The sequence below is a fragment of the Argiope bruennichi genome, chromosome 10 (genome assembly GCF_947563725.1).
Source record: "Argiope bruennichi chromosome 10, qqArgBrue1.1, whole genome shotgun sequence".
NCBI classification, from domain to species: domain Eukaryota; kingdom Metazoa; phylum Arthropoda; class Arachnida; order Araneae; family Araneidae; genus Argiope; species Argiope bruennichi.
In genome coordinates this window covers 27,284,010-27,305,916 of record NC_079160.1, presented here as the reverse complement: position 1 = coordinate 27,305,916, position 21,907 = coordinate 27,284,010, and the positions used below count along the sequence as shown (strand labels likewise).

The window sequence follows — 21,907 nt, the reverse complement described above, 5'->3', positions numbered from 1 at the left end:
ACAGAACAGTAAAGCATCTCATCTCAGTATTTACAATCGCAATGCACTATGGGATGCGTACCTAATCAGATATCGTCATCTATTATCCAAAAGAAAAGACAGAGTAATGCAACTGCTACTATACATATTTATATATATGTATGGTTAATTGACCTGTAAGATATTGAATTTATAATTTTTTTCAAAATACCACAAGCTCATTTATACACGGACAATATAGAAATTTCATACATTATTGTATTAAATATTATATAATTGTTACTATTGTTTAGAAATTATATGGTAGTAAATTTTGGAAAATTTATATTGATAAAAATAATAATTTTGTATTAAAAAAAAAGGGAAATATTGCATCAGAGACAGTGCGTTTTATTGGTGATAAAATTAAATATTCACATATTTTTATGTTACTAATTTAAAATTAAAAACATATTGTTTCTTTCATTACTTACATAATTGCTTTAAATGTTCTCTGATTCACGAGTTTCAAATGCTTAGTATTTCAGAGAATTTCTGTTTAAAAATGCATCAAAAATTATTTATTTGATATAGTAAAACAAATAGACCATTATGTCCAGTAACAGTCAAGAAGAAGGGGGAAGGATTCAGATTTTAGACTGATATATTATCGAATTAAATCCATAAAAGCAGCAATTTGTTTTGTTTTAAAATTCTTTTGATCAATTAATTATTCATCATAGCTACCATGTTCTCTGCTTTGTTTTTAAAAGGAAAAAACATGAAGAATTTTCTGAATGCTACTCTTTTCAACAAATACTTATATACGCACTGAGATTTAAATGGCAAAAATATATGTAATATGAAGCAGATGATTCACATTTAAAAAATGAATTATCTGCTGAATATTAATTATTATTTTGCTATTTAAGCTCCTTGACAAATTGCTTTAACAAATACTCAGAACTAACATTATTCAAACATTTATTAGTTGTCTCTTTTTAATTCTACAAACATTGCTACAAGATATTATAAGACTATGTTGAAGTGTCTCAATATTTTTTCAGATTTTCTCTCATTTTAATTTATTTTAACATCAACTTTTCTATCTAGTAGTAATAGATAATCTTTCACAGTTATAGTCACCATGTTATGTAGAAGAATTATAACTAGCCAAACTAGAATTTCTCTAGCATTGAGCATTGAAGATGTCGAGTTTACAAACATTCTGTTAAGACGAGTCAGCACAAAAATGTAGATTATAATTCTAGCGACTTCTAAAAAAGTTCCGCTTTTGTTTAAAATTATTTTTAAAAAAGAAAAGAAGAAAGAACAGTTCAGATACTTGGTTGCAAATCTGAAGTAAGTTATTTACCGCGATGATAATCCGATGGACAATGTGTTCTGCATTGTGCGTATATCCATTTTCTTGCATAAATTAATTTTTATCTCCAGAACTTTTGGATATAAAAATATTCAGATCTTTTAATCTTCTTCGGAGGAGGAGGGAATTGCTACAGGATATTACAAAACTTAGTTGAAGTGTCTCAATATTTTGTGAGATTTTCTCTCATTTTAATTTATTTTAACATCAACTTTTCTATCTAGTAGTAATAAATAATCTTTCACAGTTATAGTCACCATGTTATGTAGAAGAATTATAACAAGCCAAACTAGAATTTCTCTAGCATTCAGCATTGAAGATGTCGAGTTTACTAACATTCTGTAAAGACGACTCAGTCTCTGAAATCTCCTTGTTATGTAGAAGAATTATTACTAGCCAAATTAGAATTTTCCTAGCATTGAGCATTGAGGATGTGGAGTTTACTAACATTCTGTAAAGACGACTCAGTCTCTGAAATCTGAAGTCTCCATGTTATGTAGAAGAATTATAACTAGCCAAACTAGAATTTCCCTAGCATTGAGCATGTGGAGTTTACTAATATTCTGTAAAGACGACTCAGTCTCTGAAATCTGAAGTCTCCATGTTATGTAGAAGAATTATAGCTAGCCAAACTAGAATTTCTCTAGCATTGAACATTGAGGATGTGGGGTTTACTAACATTCTATAAAGACGAGTCAGCACGAATATGTCGATTATGATTCTAGCGGCTTCTAAAATAGTTCCTCTCTTGTTTAAAATTATTTTTTAATAAAACAGTTGAGGATACTGGCACATTGGCTGAAAATCTGAAGTAAGCTATTTACCCAGATAATAATGCGGCAGATAATGTATTCTGCATTGTGCATGTATCCGTTTTCTTGTATAAATTAATTTTTATCTCCAGAACTTCTGGATATTAAAATATCACAAAATCTTTTAATCTTCTTTGGAGGAAGAGGAAATTGCTACAGGATATTATAAGACTTTATTGAAGTGTCTCAATATTTTGTCTGATTTTCCCTCATTTTAATTTATTTTAATCTTTCTATCTAGTTACTAATCTATCTTCTAGCTACTTTTCTATCTAGTAGCAACGGATAATCTTTCACAGTTACAGTCTCTACGTTATGTAGAAGAATTATAATTAGCCAAAGTAGAATTTCACTAGTATTCAGTATTGAAAATGCGGAGTTTACTCACATTCTGTAAAGACGTCTCAATACAAATATGTAGATTATAATTCTAGCGACTTCTAAAAAAGTTCCTGTTTTGTTTAAAATTATTTTTAAAAAAGGAAAAGAAAAGAAAGAAAGAACAGTTGAAGATACTGGTACATTGATTGAAAATCTGAAGTAAGTTATTAACCGAGATGATAATCCGGCTTATAATGTGTTCTGCATTGTGCGTGTATCCATTTTCTTGCATAAATTAATTTTTAGTTTTAGAACTCTTAGATAATAAATTACCTTCAGATATTTATATCTATTTTCGAGGAGCTTCACAAGTATCGCAGTGCTTTGTGGGTAGCTTAAAAGTACCTTCTTGTGTCTGTTTCGAAACATTTTCACCGGGCACTGGTAAATTTTGTAGCGAAATTTCTGAATGTTTTATGGTGGCCTTCGATTTCTCATTTGTATCTGTAATGAAATTCATATTTTCATTCGAATTATTCTGAGGTAAATTTATTTCACGAGGGTTTCCAGAAACATTTTCTTCGATAATTATGTTTGACTCAACCATTGAATCAACTGGTGGATTTGATGAGGCATTAATATTTGCGATAATATTAGAATTTGCTGCAGCCTTGGCATTATTAAGTATTTGGCGAAGAAATTCTTTTGAGAACAATTCTTCATTCGGATTTTCCTTTGACTCTATCGACAGATCGTTAGAAGTTTCACTTCTATTATTGTCATCTGATGGCAATAGACAAATGGTAGATGGACAATTATCTGTCTCAGAGTCTTCAGTCTGAGAAGTAGTGACACTCATCGAGGATGATTCACTAACCTCCGAACAGGATTCAAAACGCAAATTTGGAGAATCATTCTGTTGCATTTCGTCACCTAGGTTTTCTTCCTCAGATTTAATAGAAAAGCGAGCAGATATTGTATGTGGTAGTTCAAATATGTCATCTTTTGTATTACGATTAAAATATTGAAGTGCTGGAGAATAAAATATTGGCTCACACAAAATCGATGGACCACCAAAGAAATCATCACCAGAGAAAAAAGGAATACTTATCAGAATAGGTGCATTTGCAAGTGTCGTTTCAGATGATACAAAGCCAAGGGTTTCAATATTAGAGTTAGTACTTTTCTGTGATACGTCTTCATTACTTTGCACATCATTACAGGCATTTTCCTGACATTCCATAGTTTCTGTTTCAATCTTTACTAGGGTACCAAGTTTTAAATCATTTGCGGATGAATCGATGTTTGACTCATTTTCGTCAGAAACCTCATTTTTTTGTGCTTCTTCATTGCTAACTGGACAATTTTCTGCCATATCTTTAACCGCTTCTTTTGTCTGTTGTTCATTAATAACATCCAACAAATGTTTTATTTGAGAAATAATTTCAGTATAAGAAACTGAGGATGAGCTTGGAATTGCCATATAACTATAATTAAATTCCCAGTTTTCATTAGGATCATTTTGGGCATTTTTTGATGAATGATCATCATAATTCATATTTATCGGATTAACATCAAAAGAAAAATTTGGAACTGTTGCATAGTTGTCACTGAGTACGTTATTTTCATTTTGATTCATTTTCATACAAACAGAATTCAACATATCATTAATGGCATTCATAACATCTGACATGTTTTTTGCGTTATAACCTGAAACAACATTAGAAATACAAATTTGGCCAATGCTTCCTCTGTTGTCATCATTTTGTCTATCCAGTTCACAACGTAAACGAGAATTATAAGACGTGATGTCTGGGTGCCGACTGACAACAACATGAGATGGTATTATAATGACTTCAGTATTATTTTCATTCAACTTGCCCTGCTCTACTTTTATATGAACATCATTATCCAAGGGATGGACAACACAATATCGATCTTCATCATTTATTTTATTCAAAATTCTCTTTTCAATCTTCATTTCAATAGGAGAATGGTTTTCCATGGGAGGATCGATACTTTTACAAATATCAATGTAAGACTGACTGGCATTGGCATCACTGTTATTTTCACAGGTTTTGTTTTGCACAGTTTTTGTTTGAATAGTATGGCAATTAATGCTTGTCGTATCAACAACATCAGCAATGCTGTTGGTTTGCTTATTTTTTGCTTGAATAGCATGCCAATTAATGCTTTTCATATCAACAACATCAACAATGCTGTTGGTTTCAATGCTAATAGTGTTTGGTCTGTCAGGTAATCTGTTCCCTAGGCAATTAGAGGTAGTTGAAGAGCATGGTAACTTTAAGATTGAATGAGAATTATCAATCAAATCGACGGATTCATTTTGCATTTTAGGGCTTTCTGTCATAATAACATCATCAGATATTGCTGGCTTCATTAATTTAAGCGAATCACTTCCTTTAATCTTTTTAGGCTTTGTGGACATTAATTCTTCTTCAGCACGACGCTTGAAAGTTTCACTTGGAATTTCTGACATTAGATCTTCTTTTTCGTTATCGACCAGCATTCCCTCGGTTTGAAAAAGGATGGTAGAGTGTGGTTGTATATCTGGATAAATTAAATCCTCATTTCTCAATGGCTTGTTTGCATCCATCTTCGAGACAAGTTCTATGGATGTAGGCAGCTCTGTAGGTGTATCAGGCGTTTGGCAAAGTTCTTGTAGTGAATATGTCTCTTTTACTTTGTCTTCTTTTGCCTTTTTTAACTCCATGGATCTTTTCTGGGCATCTGAAAAATGCATAAATGCAACTAAATCCATATTATATATCGTTATGCATAATGTATAAAATATTTAAGCCTATTCCATATAATGAAAAAAGAATAAAATTTAATCCGTTCAAAAGTTAAAGCATATAACAGTAAATAAAACTGTTTAAAATCTTGGGCAGAGGGAGAAAAGCATTTTTGAGGCTTCATATCTTAGAATCTTAGTTGTCAGCAAGTAGTGGAATTCTATGTTCTTTGCTGCCACCTGATCTATTCAGTTGTATTTTTACTTTTGAGACAGCCTGTTGGATAAGATGTAAAAGAACAATCCACACATTCTTGAACGAACTGCAGAAGAATATATGCAATGTCATCACTAACATCAAACAGAGAGAGCAATAGCATTCCGCCCTAAACATAATCAGGCTTAGCTGGAGAATGTATGTATGCAATTAATGTATCATCCAACTCCAGTATTAGCCTGATAATAAGATTGGATGATGTATTAGCCTGATAAGGTCTGATGTATCAATCAGACAATTTTGTATCATGTATCAATTTGATACATCAACCTGATAATGCATATTGATAATGTATCAAGTACGCAGAAGTGTCATGTAACCAGTATCAATGATGTTAAATGGACACGATTGATATTAAATGGTAATCTCTTCCACTTCATTCATTTTCAGTCTAGTGATACTATATCAATCTGATACAAGGTATTAGTTTTATATTGTATATTCAGGTACAAATGAGTATCAGTATCAACTTATAGCTATATAGCGAGTATCAACTCAACTCTACTATGCAGGGACTATAGTGGTCAATGTCTCCAGAAGCCTTTGTAGAAATAATTTTTCCCAAGCACTCATAATGTGCTCGTGCAAGCTAAATTTTATTTCCTTTTATGCCACATAAATTGTTGAAAATTATGATTAGAATATTTTATTAAAAAAATTCATTAAATATAGAAATTTAATTTATTAGGTTAAGATTTTCGCATCACAAAAAAGATTATTTTTTTGAACTTTAAGTTGATGTAAAAATAAGTTTTGTTCTGTAATATTTTTGGAAGTTATTTCAGAAGAACGTCAATATTTTGCTTAATTTTTAATTAATTAAAAATCTAAGTAAAATTTCAAAAAGTTCTGCAACTAAGTGCACATTTCCATCCTCCAAAGAATTATGGGAAAATTTTGGTAGCTCTACGTCATATAATCTGGTGTGTGGAGCGCCAACACAAACACATATAAATATACACACGCGCAAACACAAACTTACTTTCATTTAATAATCAGCCTAGAAGAAACTCTGGACATTAATTGGATTTTTTTTTTAAGACGGTGGATGAAAAGGATTATAATCGTGCGTTTTTATAAACTAATTATATTCAAATTTTTCATAAATCATTCAGTTTTAGTGATTGACTTAGTTGATTGGAGTGAAACTGATCTTATTTAAAATAATAATATCCAAGGATATTTTGTTAAAAATGATTCACAGGGCAGAGGATCTATGTAAAAGTTTAAAGTTCATAATTTGTCAGAGCATTTATTGATGCAAGTTACATAAAATAAAATTATTTACTTTATTCAGATCATTTTCTAGCAATTGTATGTCTGTTACTAAAAGTTTACAAATTGGTTGCTCGACCATGATTAGAGTAGATATCTTGTATATGTTAAATCTTGCTTATCTTAAATAAAACTGTATTCATTTAATTAATAAAATAGATATTGTAAAAGATCACAGAAAACTTTTTCTTGCATTTATTTTTTAGAGAGTATCATATTTATTTCATTTCATAGAGATACGTGCTGAAGATTACACTTTTTTAGGTTTAATATGCAGTAATAATTAACTTTTTTTTTAATTTGAACTTTTGTTAATATGATGGTAATACGTTGATAAAAGCTCATTTTTCCCATGCACACCTAACGTGCTCATGCAGGTTAAGTTTTATTTCTATTTTATGAGAAATAAATTGTTAAAAAATGTGGTTAAATACTTTTTTTAAATTCATTGAAAATACAAACTTAATTTATAGGTTAAGACATTAGTATAATTTTAATCATTGGCATCATTTTAATGATACCAATGTTTGAACCTTAATTTGATGCAAAAAATCATTTTTGTGCGATAATATTTTATTAAGTTATCACGGAAAAACGCTAAATTTTTGCTGAATTTTTAATTTTTTTAAAATTCTAATTAAAAAATTTTAAAAATGTTGCGAGGTGCACATTTTTAAACTCGAAGGTTATGTGTGCGAAATGTGATAGCTGAGGTCTAACGGTCTGGACTTTAAAGCGCCTACAAAGACACACACACATTTTCATTTTTATTATAAGTATAGGTTACATTAGAAAGTTTCTGAGTGATTTCTTCTGCTAATTTCTTATATGTTTAATTTTGCAACTTTTGTACACTAAGAAGTAAACCCCAGACAATGGTATACCCAAAACTTTCTCGCATATTCTCCAATAAAGGAGTTATCCCCCATTCGCCCCATGAAATTCCCATTTTAGAAAAAGTCATGAACGCAACGAGTAAGTACTCAGATTTTTACTTTCAGAATCTGACACATAAGAGATGTGTTCTTCGTAATATAGTAAAGAATATCGATGCACGTGTATTAATTACATATCATTGGCGAACAATAGTTAGGAAGCATCGATCTTTGGTATGAATATATATATATATAACCAATCTTAAGTAAGAAAAAGTTTGAAAACGAAACTAAAATGAAAACGAAACAAAACAGTTTCGAAATCGCAACTAAAATTTATAACCTATTTAAACTAAAACCAAAAAAGAACTTTGATTTTTTGTTTTTCCTATTAACTTGATTATAATACTTTTATATATATATATATATATATATATATATATATATATATATATATATATATATATATATATATATATATATATATATATATATATATATATATATATATATATATGCACTTGCCTTTTTTTATTATTTATATATTGATTACACTTGCCTTGCTATTTTTATATCCGAATAGTAAAAGATTTTAGAGACAAATTACCCACAAATTTCAATTTGTTTAAAAATATATTTATTAGTACTTGATACATTTAATTCAAGAAACAAACATAATGTATCAAGAAAATGAAAATATCAATATCTAATTCAAATATACAAAAAAAATCTTGAAAGTATATTTCATTACAAAATGCAAGTAAATATACAATACAAGTAATAATTATTTAAAAATGTATTAAAGTATACAAATACTTTTATACATTTTAGAAAATGGAAAACATTATCAATTTTAGCTGATATTGATTTCAATTTTTTAAAAAAGTATTTTATAAACATTGTGACACTGCTGTTCTTCGTAATAAAATACATAAAAATTTGCTTTAGTTTTTATTATTATTATTATTCCTTTTATTTTCATGAAATGTACTTAATTTCAGTTTCATCAGAGTTTTTGAAGTCTTGTGTTTATTATTTTTAATTTTGCAATATTTATTAGGCAGTTGTTGCTGATCTTATTATTTTAGAAATTATCTTTCAAAGACATATAACAGGAGACAAACTAAAAAGTCCCTCATGTCTTTTGAAATTAAAAGCTCTTCCACTAATTTCCTCATCAAATTACAGTGAAGGAATTACAGTTACAGTTACTCTGAATTTTAAAAATACAAGCTCATACATTTCACTGACTAACTATTGAATCACAAAGTATATGTGAAGAACAATATTAGTAACAAATTCTAATGGATAAAGTAAATTGTTTGTGTTTATTTTCTTCTCTATTTAAATTTCATTTTGGCTTTGCTTAGCTCGGAAAAACTGTAAAATAATACCAGAAAATATATTTATAAATTTTATGTCGAACAGCTTTTCAAATCAAGAAAGATTTAAAATTTTAATTGCAAATTTCTCAATTTTTCAGATAATTCAATGAAACTTTTTCTTGTGTTCTTATTATAGTACAGTGTACATTTTTCTTATTGGATGTTTTGACCGAGCTCTTTTATAATTTGTGTGATTTTTGTAACTTCTTTATTTCACTGTTAGGAGCAATGTAATATGTCTCAATAAATTCAGCTTAATCATTTTACTATAGTTACTTCTCTGGCTATACAAGACGCCGTTTTGAATTTGAAGAACTTGACAATTTTACATATTACTTTGTATATCAAAACATCCAACAGTACAAGAAATAAATTTTTGTTCTTTATGTATCTGAAATTTACTTTCAGTTTTCATTGATTTAATGTACAGAACTAAAAAAACTGACATATTAAAGCTGATTTTTTTATAGTTCTCTTACACTGTTCCTTCAAATTTCATCTTTCTACCGGTCCAACACAACCCTTTTTTCGTAAATGACAAATAAAAAAGACAGGAAAAATAATACGAACTGCAGCTTCTTTGAATCTTGGCTTTTTCAAAATGGCCGACAATGTTTCTCCAGTTGTTTCCTTTCAATAAGCTGTGACAAATTCTATACAGTTTTCTTTGAAATGCTTTTTACGTACCTAAAATAAAAAGATAATTCCAGAATTTAAATAATGGCTTAAATATATGGTATATTAAATCATAATTGCAAATAAACACAGCTGTATATATATAAATTCAGATTTCTCATTTTTCTTCTTCTTGTGTGTGTGTGTGTGTGTGTGAAAGGACGGGGGGGGGAAGTGGGCAGACTTTTCAAAAGCTGACATTTTTGTCATATCTGTCAGTGAGAAAAAACTATAATAAATAAATTAAATTAAACTTTTCTAAAAAGTAAATATTGCAATGTACTATCTAAATTTAATTTACTAAAAATATCCTACAATAGTCCTGCCTTATTGAAAATATAGTCATATTAGTTATATTTCTAATCTTAGCCTTTGTACTATTTTTTTTTTTTTACTTACCTTTGCATTTTTAAAAAGTTCTAAGTCTTTTTTCAGAAATGGCCTCTATCTATTTGAATTTTAACTCACCAAAGTCCATGTATGCAGCTTTCCAAAGGCTGAATGCATGGTATCAAGGTTTTTTTTTTTTTTTATTTGTCTCCGAAGCTTGTCGGGTATCTTAACTTCAAACTTTCAATAATGGTCTGCTTTACTTTGAGAAATATTTTTGTCTATTTTCATAAATATAGCATGCATATTCGAGAAGATATAAAAACTTTTATTGAAAAAAAAAAAAAATCCAAAATTTTTTCCCTCGGTTTTTGTTTAAAAAACGCTGAGTTTTCAACTAGGTAATACGAAATTCACTGAATATATGACAAAGTATTATTAAAGCCTTATATTAAAATTGAAGAGAATTCTTTAAATATTCAAGGTAATAAAGAATATTTTTACTAAATATTTTTTTACTGTGCACTAATTACTTTCTAATAATCTGAAGTGTAATCGGCCTCGAGATTTTGACGAATCTACATGCTTTGGTATCTATCTGTCTGTGACTAAAAACCACTTTGAGTCAGACTGATGAAATTTGGTATATGGTCTTTACACCAGATTAGTAAATTTCTATCAAATTTTGAGCAAAACTCATTCAGAGGAAGTCTGTATGTCCACCTGTTTGAATATAAGTTAACACGATAACAACAAAAAGAAGAGAGCTAGATGGATAAAATGTGATGCACAGACTTAACTTCTACAGTGTAGACATTTATCAAATTTTGAGTTAAACCCAACCTAGGACTGGTCGTCTGTCGGTATTTGGTATTATTTCTTATCTTGTAGAGAATTCAGTATAATTATTTAAAGATTCAAGTTTGAAAGATTTCAATTTCTGGGAAATTCTTCGTAATTTAACTTCTCTTCGAGAGCAACTGAAATTAAGTTCAATGAAAGATCGATATTTTCCTGAATCTCAAATGATATTTCACTGTAATTTTCACTTAAGTTGTCCTGTATATATTCAGCTTTAAAATTAAGGAAACAATAAAATGCTATAATTCCCGCATATGCGGTTAAAATTTATTTACTAAAAGTATTTATTCCTGTTTCCTTGAAATTTATAAATTCAGTTCAGATTTCAATAAAATACTTTTATTATATTTTGCCATATAATCTGTGAATTTTGTACTATTTAGTTGAAGTTTGCATTTTATAATAAAAAGAAATTTAGAGAAAAATTTGGGTTTTTTTAAAATTTCCTGAAAATTCGTGCTGTCTTTGCAAAAATAAACAAAATTGTAACTCGAAGTAAAGAAAATGTAGTTCAAAGTTTGAATTTAATCTTTTCTTTCTAAACAACGAATTGAATCAAAATGCCCCCCCCCCTCATCAATTTCTGGTCGGTCTCCTAAATGCTCTCATAATAGAATCTTAATGGTAAATTCCGAGTTAAAGTACATATTTTGCATGATAGAAATTCAAAAACTGTTCTTCTAAGTTTCCCGGGATATTTGGAAAAAATACATAAATCCGGTGATGTCCGATTATTTTTGATCATATAGTGCAACATAACAGACATAAAAAAAAGTAATAAAATAATTGCAATAAAAATTGTAGCCTATTCAAGAAATATTTTACAACAGAAATCTTTAAGCAATGCATTTCATAAACAAAATGTAATGATTGTTAGCTTCTGAACTTTCAGCATTATTAAGAAAACCAAATAATTTCATTCTAGCTTGAAATTTAATAAAGGCTCCAGAAAAATATTAAATTTTTGGTATTAAGTAATATTAATGAATTTCGGAAATAATTTTTAACTATAACTGCAGAAGCGTTTCTTACAGTAACTCCTAAGAGATGACATATAAATATTTATATGTAAATATTATACTCATAAACATTCGATTCAACTTTCTTTTACTTACGATTAAACTTACATAAAAATAAAACCTTATATGAATGTAATTACTACGCGACGAAAGAAAAATATTGATAGTTATTTGTAATAGATATAATCAAATACAGTGGAGTACCCAGAAATTTGTTTGGGAGTGGGGAGCATAAAGAATTTCCCCCAAAAATAATAAAGATACCATGAGAACAAAACTGTCTACTTACCTGAATTCAACGCCATTTAAAAATAATTGATAAAAAATCATTTACTGACTTAAAAAATGGTCACAATTTAAACAATGCTTAAAAAACAATGCAAGAATAATGAAATAAAAAATTATATTTTTAATTAATTATTACTAATTAATTCAATTGGTAATAATTAATTAAAATACTAATTCATTTTAATTAATTACTTTAGTTAATTAAAATTAATTAAAGCAATTTAATTAATTATTCCACTAATTAATTTTTACACAGTTACATGTATTTCCTATTTATATTTTTCAAAATATTTATGACTTCACCCTCACTTACAGATATATATTATGTATGTGAATAAGTATCCATTTAAATGTATTTTAGATTTAATTTTTTAAAAATATTTCGTCTTTGAAAAGGATTTTTCAGCAATATATGATGTAACAGGTTAAATAACAATTGTTTGTTTGTTTTTTTAACGTATATGGATATTCGAGAAAATATCTAGGTTGCAGTTTTGTAAAGCGTTCACTGTAATTAATCTAAGTTATTGTGCCAGTAATTCTTTTTTTCCCCTTCTTCTTCTTCTTCTTCTTTTTTTTTTTTTTTTTTGTAGCTAATATTCAGCAGTCAAAATACTAATACTGCAATCTGACAAAATTGAAAAATATGTTTCAATATTCCTAATTTATTTTCATCTGCAGAAAGGAGGTCATTCTCTGATTTGATTGCAAAATTTAATGAACTCATAATTACTTTTCACCTAGATAATATATTTTTTAAGATATAAAATACAGCATCCGGAAATTGATTAAAATTTGCAATCCTAAAATAAAATTCGGATGGGATTTTAGAATGCGGATGGGTGTTTTCCTTCCTGTTAGAACAATTCTATAATCTTCATATATTTGTTTTAAAACAGGTTCTAATTTGGGATGAATAGAATTGAAATTGGTATTCTATTTGACTCAAATTCTTTTGCAATATCGTAATACAATTGGATCGCGGAAAACGAGGTGAACTACCTTAGACTGCAAAATCTTAGGTAAAGGTAATGCAAGAGAAAATAAAATAACAACATAATTGAAACTGCTCAACGAATTTAAAAGAATGTAGAACTCCGCAGAATAATTGTTAACGTGCCATTTTTCTATAAATTCATGAATCAAAGTCTGAAACAATTACACTAGTGAATGATTTTCTATTTCTTCGCTGTAATTTAATTCACACTATTCTACTTCAAATTTATGTTTCAAATTTTTTTTCACCAGAATTAGAATAATTTAAAAGCAAGTTGTTTCCTCCAGTTTCTTCTCGAATCGAAAAATTAAGAAAATGATTTTAAAAATTTAAAGATATAGAATTATAAGCTCAGAAAATTGAGCAAAAGAAAGTATGATAAAACCAGATTTCCTGACCACTGTTCGTTTAAGGAGCCGAGACTACCGCTCATGGACGATTTAATTTTACAAAGGGGTGGTAAATACACTATGGTGGCCATTTTCAGAAGACCTTTTTAGAAAGTCGTCAGTTTGACTGACCGGAAGAAATGTATGCCTTCCGTGAATCTTTTCTAGAAAATTGTTAGAGAAGTAACATCTTTTATAGAGATGTCCCCCCCCCCCTTGGCCTACAAATAATAACTTAGAAACACTTATTTCAATGACAACACAGGTTGTTCTATTCTTTCCTCAGGAGCTTATTTAGATGAAATGGTTTTTTTTCTCTTATTGATGGAAAAAAATAATAAATAAAGACATGGGAAGAAGTACATTATTTTGAAATTTAGAACATCGATAATGGTATAGTAAAAGAATTATCCTCAAACATTTCAATTTCGAGAAAAAAATCTTGAGTGTGGGTAAATATGTCTTTTTGTACGCACTTCTGGGTACACCACTAATCAAATAACTCTAATATATTTGTATCAATTTGTTAGATTTATCAATACTTATATTTAGTATGTTTAAATGATTTAAAGGAAAAAACAGATAAAAAAAAATTACACTTACCTTTTTTAATATGCTTTTTCAGAAGGGACTATTAATAGTCTTGAAGGGATACTGCAGAATTTGTCGATTTCTGTCTGAAACAACATCACTGTCTTCAAATTACAGATGTCAGGTTTCCAGGACAGACTTACCCTGATTTACTCACTGATTTCGTCTCCCCCCCCCCCCTTAACGCGATGACTCATGCTGCTGGGTGTTTTTCACAGTGATATAGGAGAAAAGATTTGCGGGTCTTCTTATGTTTCAAGAGACGCAGATTATCACGGATCACTCACAGCTGATATTGAGAGCTTCGCTTTTCCCTTTAAATGATGACTCATGCCGTAGCATAGCAACCGGGAGCAAAACGGGGGGGGGATGCCTCGGGGCGAAGATTTTTGGAGGCGGGTACCGTAGTGAACAAAAGGTTAGAGTGTTTATGCCTCTTTTTGAAGTTAAATACGACGAGGGAGCATACACCCCTCCCCCAGCTCTATTTACACTTTCTGAGTAGCTGTTGGTGATGGTGTGGGGGTGAAAAATCATGGTACGCCCCGCTTATTGTTGCTATGCCACAGGGCATGCTACTGGTGTTTTTGTCAGCCCTTCAGACAAGTGGGCTTTCTTATATCTCGAATGTCACAACCTGATGAATAAGTTCATTAACATTGGCGGATTTATTATTTTGAAAACCTAAGTTGTACACATAACGAGGCCTTTTTTTTAAAAAAAAAAATAATAATAATAAATAGTGGCTAACATAGTAACACATTTCTAATGCACTTTTAACATTAATTGTTTATTTCAGATATTATTTTATTTTATTTTATTAACTTTGTGTAAAAAGTATTTGTTTTAATTCATTCATTATGACTCCAGACTATCCAGCATCTACTTTTGTACAAAATATTATTTAAATAGTTTTTTGGTGTTTAAAAATGTTTTAATAACTAAATGAACGAAATGAAATATATAGGAACATAGTTAATTACACCCGATAAAGTACTGCTGATAATCTAATATTTTATATTGCATAGAATTAATAATTTTTACAAGCTTATTTATGTGTCAAGTAAGGAAAATAAAAATTTTAAATCGACTTGCTGCGGCCTCCTTTTAGCATAGCGGTCATAATCAGCTGCTTAATCAGAAATCCACTACTGATCATTAATCTGAATTGATATCACTGACCATAAAATGACCATCTTAAAACTTTATTATCAGCTGGGATGAAACAGATGGTGGATGAAAACATTGACTTAATATATCAAAATATACCATAAAAATGGAGAACAAATATACCTAGGCACGAAAATCTAGAATAAAGAGAAAACAAAAAGTGGTCAATAAAGTATAATAATGGTTTTGCATCCTCAACCCTTTTGCAAATGATGCCCATAGCAACAAGGATAATAAATAATGTTTTCAAAAAAGATAAATAATCTGCTATATATATTGAATATTGGTATAATCCAGAAAAGCATAAATCATCATGGCATAAAGTGTTCTCGTGTAGATAGAGTTCTTTCTGCAAATACAGTGTTCAACGTACCTGTTGAACCAATCTGTTGTATCACAGATTCAATATAATTAAAAGACCAAACAAGAAAAATAAAAAATCCATCCTAATTTGAAACCTTCAACCCCATTGATGTTTATATCTTGATATTGGAATCACAAACTATGCCACTGGTGGCAGACTCATTCAGCGAGTAGTATGGTATCAAAAAGGTTCTTTCAAGAAAATTTGTGATATTTAGCCAAAACTCTGTCAGTATATCTGATGGATGTAGTAATCCTATAGTAATAATAAATAAATAAATTGAGGGAAATATTGAAATTTTCCTTAAATCAAAAAATGTTTGTGTCTATATCCATATAAAAAAATTTATTTTGCTCAAGAATTAATTATTTTTCACTCATCTGTGCATCGATAAATAGTTTCTGAATCAGGAACAAGTTCGTTGACTTTATATGATAAGGGAAAAAGGAATATATATGTTACGGCCAAAGTCCGAAGTATAGCCAGTTCGCGAATTGGCTGGCCAATTCGCGAACAGAGGTTTGGCCAAAGTCCGAAATACTTGCAATTAATATTGTATTTTCTACTTTGGCTGGCCATTTCGCGAAGTGACCGGGAATCCTTGGCCAAAGCCCGATGTGATAATCTATACTTATAAATAAAGCTCAATGTATGTTTGTGTGTGTGCGCGCGCGCATGTTTGTGTGTGTGTGTGTGTGTGTGTTGGCGCTCTACAGTCCAAACCGTCTGACAAACAGTTATCGAATTTGGAATATATATACCTTGGAGGTCGGAAATGTGCACCGTGGAGCGATTTTTTTTAAATTTTTAATTAGAATTTTAATTAAAAATCAAGCGTAAATTCGACGTTTTGTAGCTATAACCAGAAAATATTACAACACAAAATCGATTTTTGCATCAAATTAAAGCTTTATTTAATTAAAGCTTAAAATTTAATTTATAAATTATGCTTAGATTAAATTATGCTAAGATTTAATCTGCACGAGCACGTCAAATTAAAAAAAAATAGCTTTTATCAACGTGTTGCCATCACATTGATAGAAGTTTAAGTTAAAAAATAAATCAACTATTATTGCAAATTTAATAAACAAAATTGTAATTTCGGCAGGTGTCTGTATAAAATGAAAAAAAATGAAATAAGATATTTTTTGAAAAGTAAAAGGAGGAAAGGTTTTCTACGAGCTTTGACAATACCTATATTATTAATTCAATAAAACAATTTAATTTAAGTCAAACATAGTTTAATATGCTTAGGATAATCATTCTAATCAGCTACCATCAGCTAATTTGGGGCATACATTTGCTAACAAAATGGTCTAAATTAACTAAATAATTATATTTAATATAACTTTAGTCAATAAATGCTCCGATGAATCAGGAATTTTAAATTTTTACATAGGTCCACTACCCTTTGAATCATATTTAACAAAATATTCTTGATACACCACCAATATTTTTAATAAAAATTGTTGAACTCCAACCAACTAAATCAATCACTAAAACTGACTGATTTATGAAATTTCAATATCACTCTTCTATAAAAACTGGCGATTTTAGACCACTTCACCGACTATCTCAATGAAGATACGCTAATCCTCTGCAGGGTTTCTAGACAGTGATTGGCATGTGAGTATAAAAATGTTGATAATTCTAAAACTGATGCATAAAAACTTCATAAATCGGTCAGATTTCACTGCTGAACGACTCTGATTTCAATTTTCATATTAAAAAAAAGACATGGTTAGCTTTAATATAAAAAGCTTTTATATTGATTGCAGTTTAACATTTCCACTTTAGTTTAAAGTAGAAATTTTATGGATACTGACAGAACATTAGGGAAAGTAGTACAATGAAACAGAACTGTTTAAGGTCTACATAAAAGTACGACTGAATAATATAACTACCAAAATATGAAGCTCAAAAATATTTTTCAGAAAAAGCTACTAAGAGAGCAATTTGCATTAATTGAAAATTTTAGTGATCATTAATACAGGTAAACCGGCTGGTCGCCAAAGGCGACTAGTGGTAAATATAATGACATTCATGTATAAAATATAAATAAGGACATGGTGTTGGTGAAATTCGACAGATGGCGCCAACAAAGAAATGTCTTTAAATGATATTAATAACAAAACTATTTGTCCTACATATTTGTTTTAATTAGCCCTTATTTTTGTTATTTGCCTTTGCAAAAAATTTCATATTTTTTGAAGCGACATTTCGGGAGACAATGTGATCTGGGATCTTTAACATTAGGTCCATGGAGCAGAAAAAGACTAAGGATCACCCTTAAAGGTAATTGAAAACTGAATACTCAATTTGCCTTTGTATTCATACACGATACGCAACGCCTTTGCTCAAGATATAATTCTTCCATTTTGAAGGGCACAAATCTAATTTTCACGCTATCACGTTGTTAAAGTATATACGTTCACTGAATAATTTCTATTATCTACTTAATATGAGAACAGAATAACACGAGATCATATTTTTATATATTACAAGCTTATTTTTAACTCAGAGGTGTCACTTATATTTGAACTCGTTTCTGAAACAATTGTACTTAAAAAAAAACAGTACACAGAAGTACTCATTTTTAAATACTTCATTTTTAATAGGGTGTAAAACAATGTGCTCTTGATTCCTTTCTTTCTACTTTGGCCGATCGTTCCCAGCCATTTCGCGAATTGGCTGGCCAAAGCCCGAAATCAAGAAAAGATCGGACATTGGCCGGTAAGTTTACAGCAACGTTGGCCAGATCGCGAATTGGCCGGCCAATTCGCGATCTGGCCGATTTCGGGCTTTGGCCGTAACATATATATTGTTCGAAGATAAAATCTTTCCGAGATTCGACAGTTTGCAGAGAAATAAAACCCAAAGTAGATGGTTGATTTCGATAGATGAAAACCATTTTATTTTTTAAAAAGATAGGGAGAACCACATGTACAAGAACAATATGAGTACATTAATTTTTAAATTAAAATGGTACTAAAGATTTTCAATATTTCAGTAGTTTTAATAGGTAAAAATGAAAAAAAGTTTAGAAGCTCTAATTCGAATTATTGTAGCATGGTGTTTTAGATTTGATTCGCCAAGATTTATATTTTATTTTTCAAATTTACTCTTAATTATGCAGCAACAATAAGAAACCCACATAAATGTATTTAATGTTTCTAAACTTGTGTGAATATAAATTTAGAGACTAAAGCAATAAAAAGTATTGTAAAACATATTGAAAAACATTATTATAAATTTATTAAATAAAAAAAATGCACGAGAAGAAATCACTATGTTTTTAATTCCAAAATGATGTAAAAATAATTGTAAAAATGTAATTTTTGGCAATAATATTTTCCAAAGTTACTGAGAGAAAATATTACATTTTTGATTAAATTTTAATTTAAAAATCTAATTAATTTTTTTTAATACGACGTTTAAAAAAAATATCGCAATCGTCAAAATAAAAAATAAAAATTTTTAAATCTAACACGATATTTTGAAGATTTTTCTTATTTTAGATCTCCCTGATTTCAAAAAAATATTTTTTTTTTTTGCTATTATATCTGTCTGTGAATACTATAACTTAAAATCTTTTTCAGCCAGACGTATGAAATTTGGTATACATTTATACCAAATTTTTACATTTCTATCAAAGTTAGATCGAAATATATTTAGAGGAATTCTTTCGGTCCGAATAAGAGTTAACATGATAATTACAAAATGAATAGAGCTTGATGGATAAAATTTGGCACGCAGATTTAACATCTATAGTAGTACTTACCAAATTTGGAGAGGAACAATACCTTTATTTGAGAATACGCGAGAAATAGTTTAGAGATGACCACTCTCGCTGATTTTAAGTACAAGTACAACCCCAAAAGTAACTACGTGTTCGAAACCCAACGGTCTCCCCAATAGAGCCTTTTGAACAACTTTTTCATCATCCATGTTAGAACAATTAAGTTTCTAATCGCATCACCAATTTCGAAGCAATTATTATTTGTCATATGAAATTAAACTGATACATATTGAAAGCCACTTTTTAATGAACTTTTACTTGCATCTAGTCTAATTCTCAACATGAAAACAAACGGAGTTTAATATACAAGGTAACGATAACACATTTCTTTTACCTTCAAAGTTTGCAATAAATCGTCAAATCCTATGAAGAAAGTCTTCAAAGGAAAGTCTTCTTTAAGAATATGATATCAAACATTCATTCATTCATATTAACAATTATTGTTAATTATATTAACAATAAAAAAATACATAAAATATTATTACTTCTCCATATGCTATTTTAAATGATATTCAGATGAATGTAATATCTTTAATTTTTTTATCAGTTTTGAAATTTTAGAACTATATTTAATTTCAAGAATTTAATTCTGCTACTGAATCAATGTTTTCAAACATTTAGTTAGCTTAATTTCACTTAGAAGCAACGATCAAAGCACTTAATACAAAAAAGCAAAGTTATGGACTTTCAGACAAACATAATTTTTTTTCTCTCTTTTTGTCAGACTTCTGGTTATAATGTTTCGAACAACAAAGTAAAATAACTTGAACGAAAGTTCCGAACGTTCGAAAATTGTACAAAGAACTGTCGAATAAATTTTTAAAACACATTGTATATTCTCAAAAATGTACAAATGATAAATCATAATTTGCTTTTCAAAATTTTTATTCTTGATAATTTTTTATTACTTTTTATAATTTTGATTTCAGACTTTTAATACAATCATGCATTTTTTATAAAAAGGGTAAAGACAAAAAAATGCAAAAACATCCCAAAATTAAAATTTTAAAAAGAATTTTTTTAATCAAATTAAACTGAGAAACTTTCTTTTTTAAAGGTTTGCTTTTAATAAAACATTTGAATTCTTTTTTTATAACCTGGCGATTATAATTACAGATTAAGTTCAGAAATAAATTTGCAATTTTTTTATAAACCGTCTTTAATTTTTAAAAATTGCTTATTTTTTAAAAAATAAAACTGGATATAATGACATCTAGATAATGATAATGACTGGTATATAAAAATATAATATCACTCTATAAATGAGCCTTAAGTTTGGGTTTTTTTGCTTACATTGATCTCATTCTTTAAATAATACTTTAGATATTATTACACTTTAGACATTATTATTTATATATAATACTTTTGACATTATTATTAAAATATTATTAATAATACTTTAGACATTTTTTTAATTTACTTTAAGGCCTTACAGAAATTATAAAATATGATCGGTAGAGTATGTAAAGTTTCAAAACCAAATTATTCTGTTTTTATGTTTTTTTTTTATAAATATGTTTCAATTCAACAAGCAAATTATCAGATTAATTACAATTTTTTATTTTCTCATTTCAAATTAAGGCTCAAAGATTAAGTAAAATGAAAAACAGAAATGCACACCATGAACAGAATGATGTTTCTTTTAAAATAACACGAGTAAATTCTTTTTCGTATCAAATTTTAAAGTTAAAAAGAAAGTTTTCTAATGGGAGTCTTTTAAACCAAGTTAAAAATAAAGGTTTAATTTCAATTTCTTGCAATCTTCACGAGCTAACTATCTAAAATAAGCTGCTATCATATTTTCGCTATTCAAATTGTTTTATTCACAGCTGCGAAATCAATGCAAAATCACCCACGAGTGGGAAAAAAAATTAGAGTACCTTCAACAGCAGAAAGAACAGCTATTGAAAAAGAAAAATCGCATTACGAACCCCAGAAATCGAAAACGATGCGAACGATTCTTTTTTTACTCTCAAGTTTTCCCAAGTTCGATGCTTCTAAAAGATATTGTTGATTTAAGGATACATTTTTTTTTAATCATTTTTATTCTCTGTTAGAACTTATCATTTTTGTTTCCGTTAGAACTTATCTTCTCTTTAATTTCATTTAGTTTCTTTTTTTTTATTCATTTCTTTTATTTCCTTTTCTCATTTATTTTTTAAACAGAAATTTTTCCGTGAATAAGGCTGCGTCATATTAGCACTTCGATATATGTCATCAGTTTTTTTAATTTTATTTTTTTTATTCTACTTCTAGAATTGACCTTTGGTTAAGAACTGTCAAGTTGAAAAAAGAAAAGAAATAACATAAACTGCAACAATTTCTAACATTTGAAAGAGAAGAAAGTCATGCTCAAGAAAATAGTCTTGGATATGGAAATTT

The 21,907-nt window shown here is 28.8% G+C and overlaps 1 protein-coding gene across 4 annotated transcripts in view; it reads right to left on the bottom strand.

Annotated features, from left to right (window-relative positions):
* Positions 1–616: 616 nt before the first annotated feature.
* Positions 617–21,907, bottom strand: part of LOC129989263 (uncharacterized) — a 64,643-nt gene continuing 43,352 nt past the window's right edge. For 2 of the 4 annotated variants that reach the window (XM_056097668.1, XM_056097665.1), the window contains exons 2-3: positions 9,613–9,729; positions 617–5,226 (exon numbers count right to left, since the gene is read on the bottom strand). In XM_056097668.1, coding sequence (XP_055953643.1) covers positions 2,825–5,209 — 2,385 coding nt within the window. In that variant the 5' untranslated portion in view covers positions 5,210–5,226; positions 9,613–9,729 and the 3' untranslated portion in view covers positions 617–2,824. Of the gene's footprint in view, positions 5,227–9,612; positions 9,730–14,204; positions 14,421–21,907 lie in introns of those variants that run through there. The other 2 variants (XM_056097666.1, XM_056097669.1) reach the window with 2 other exon arrangements.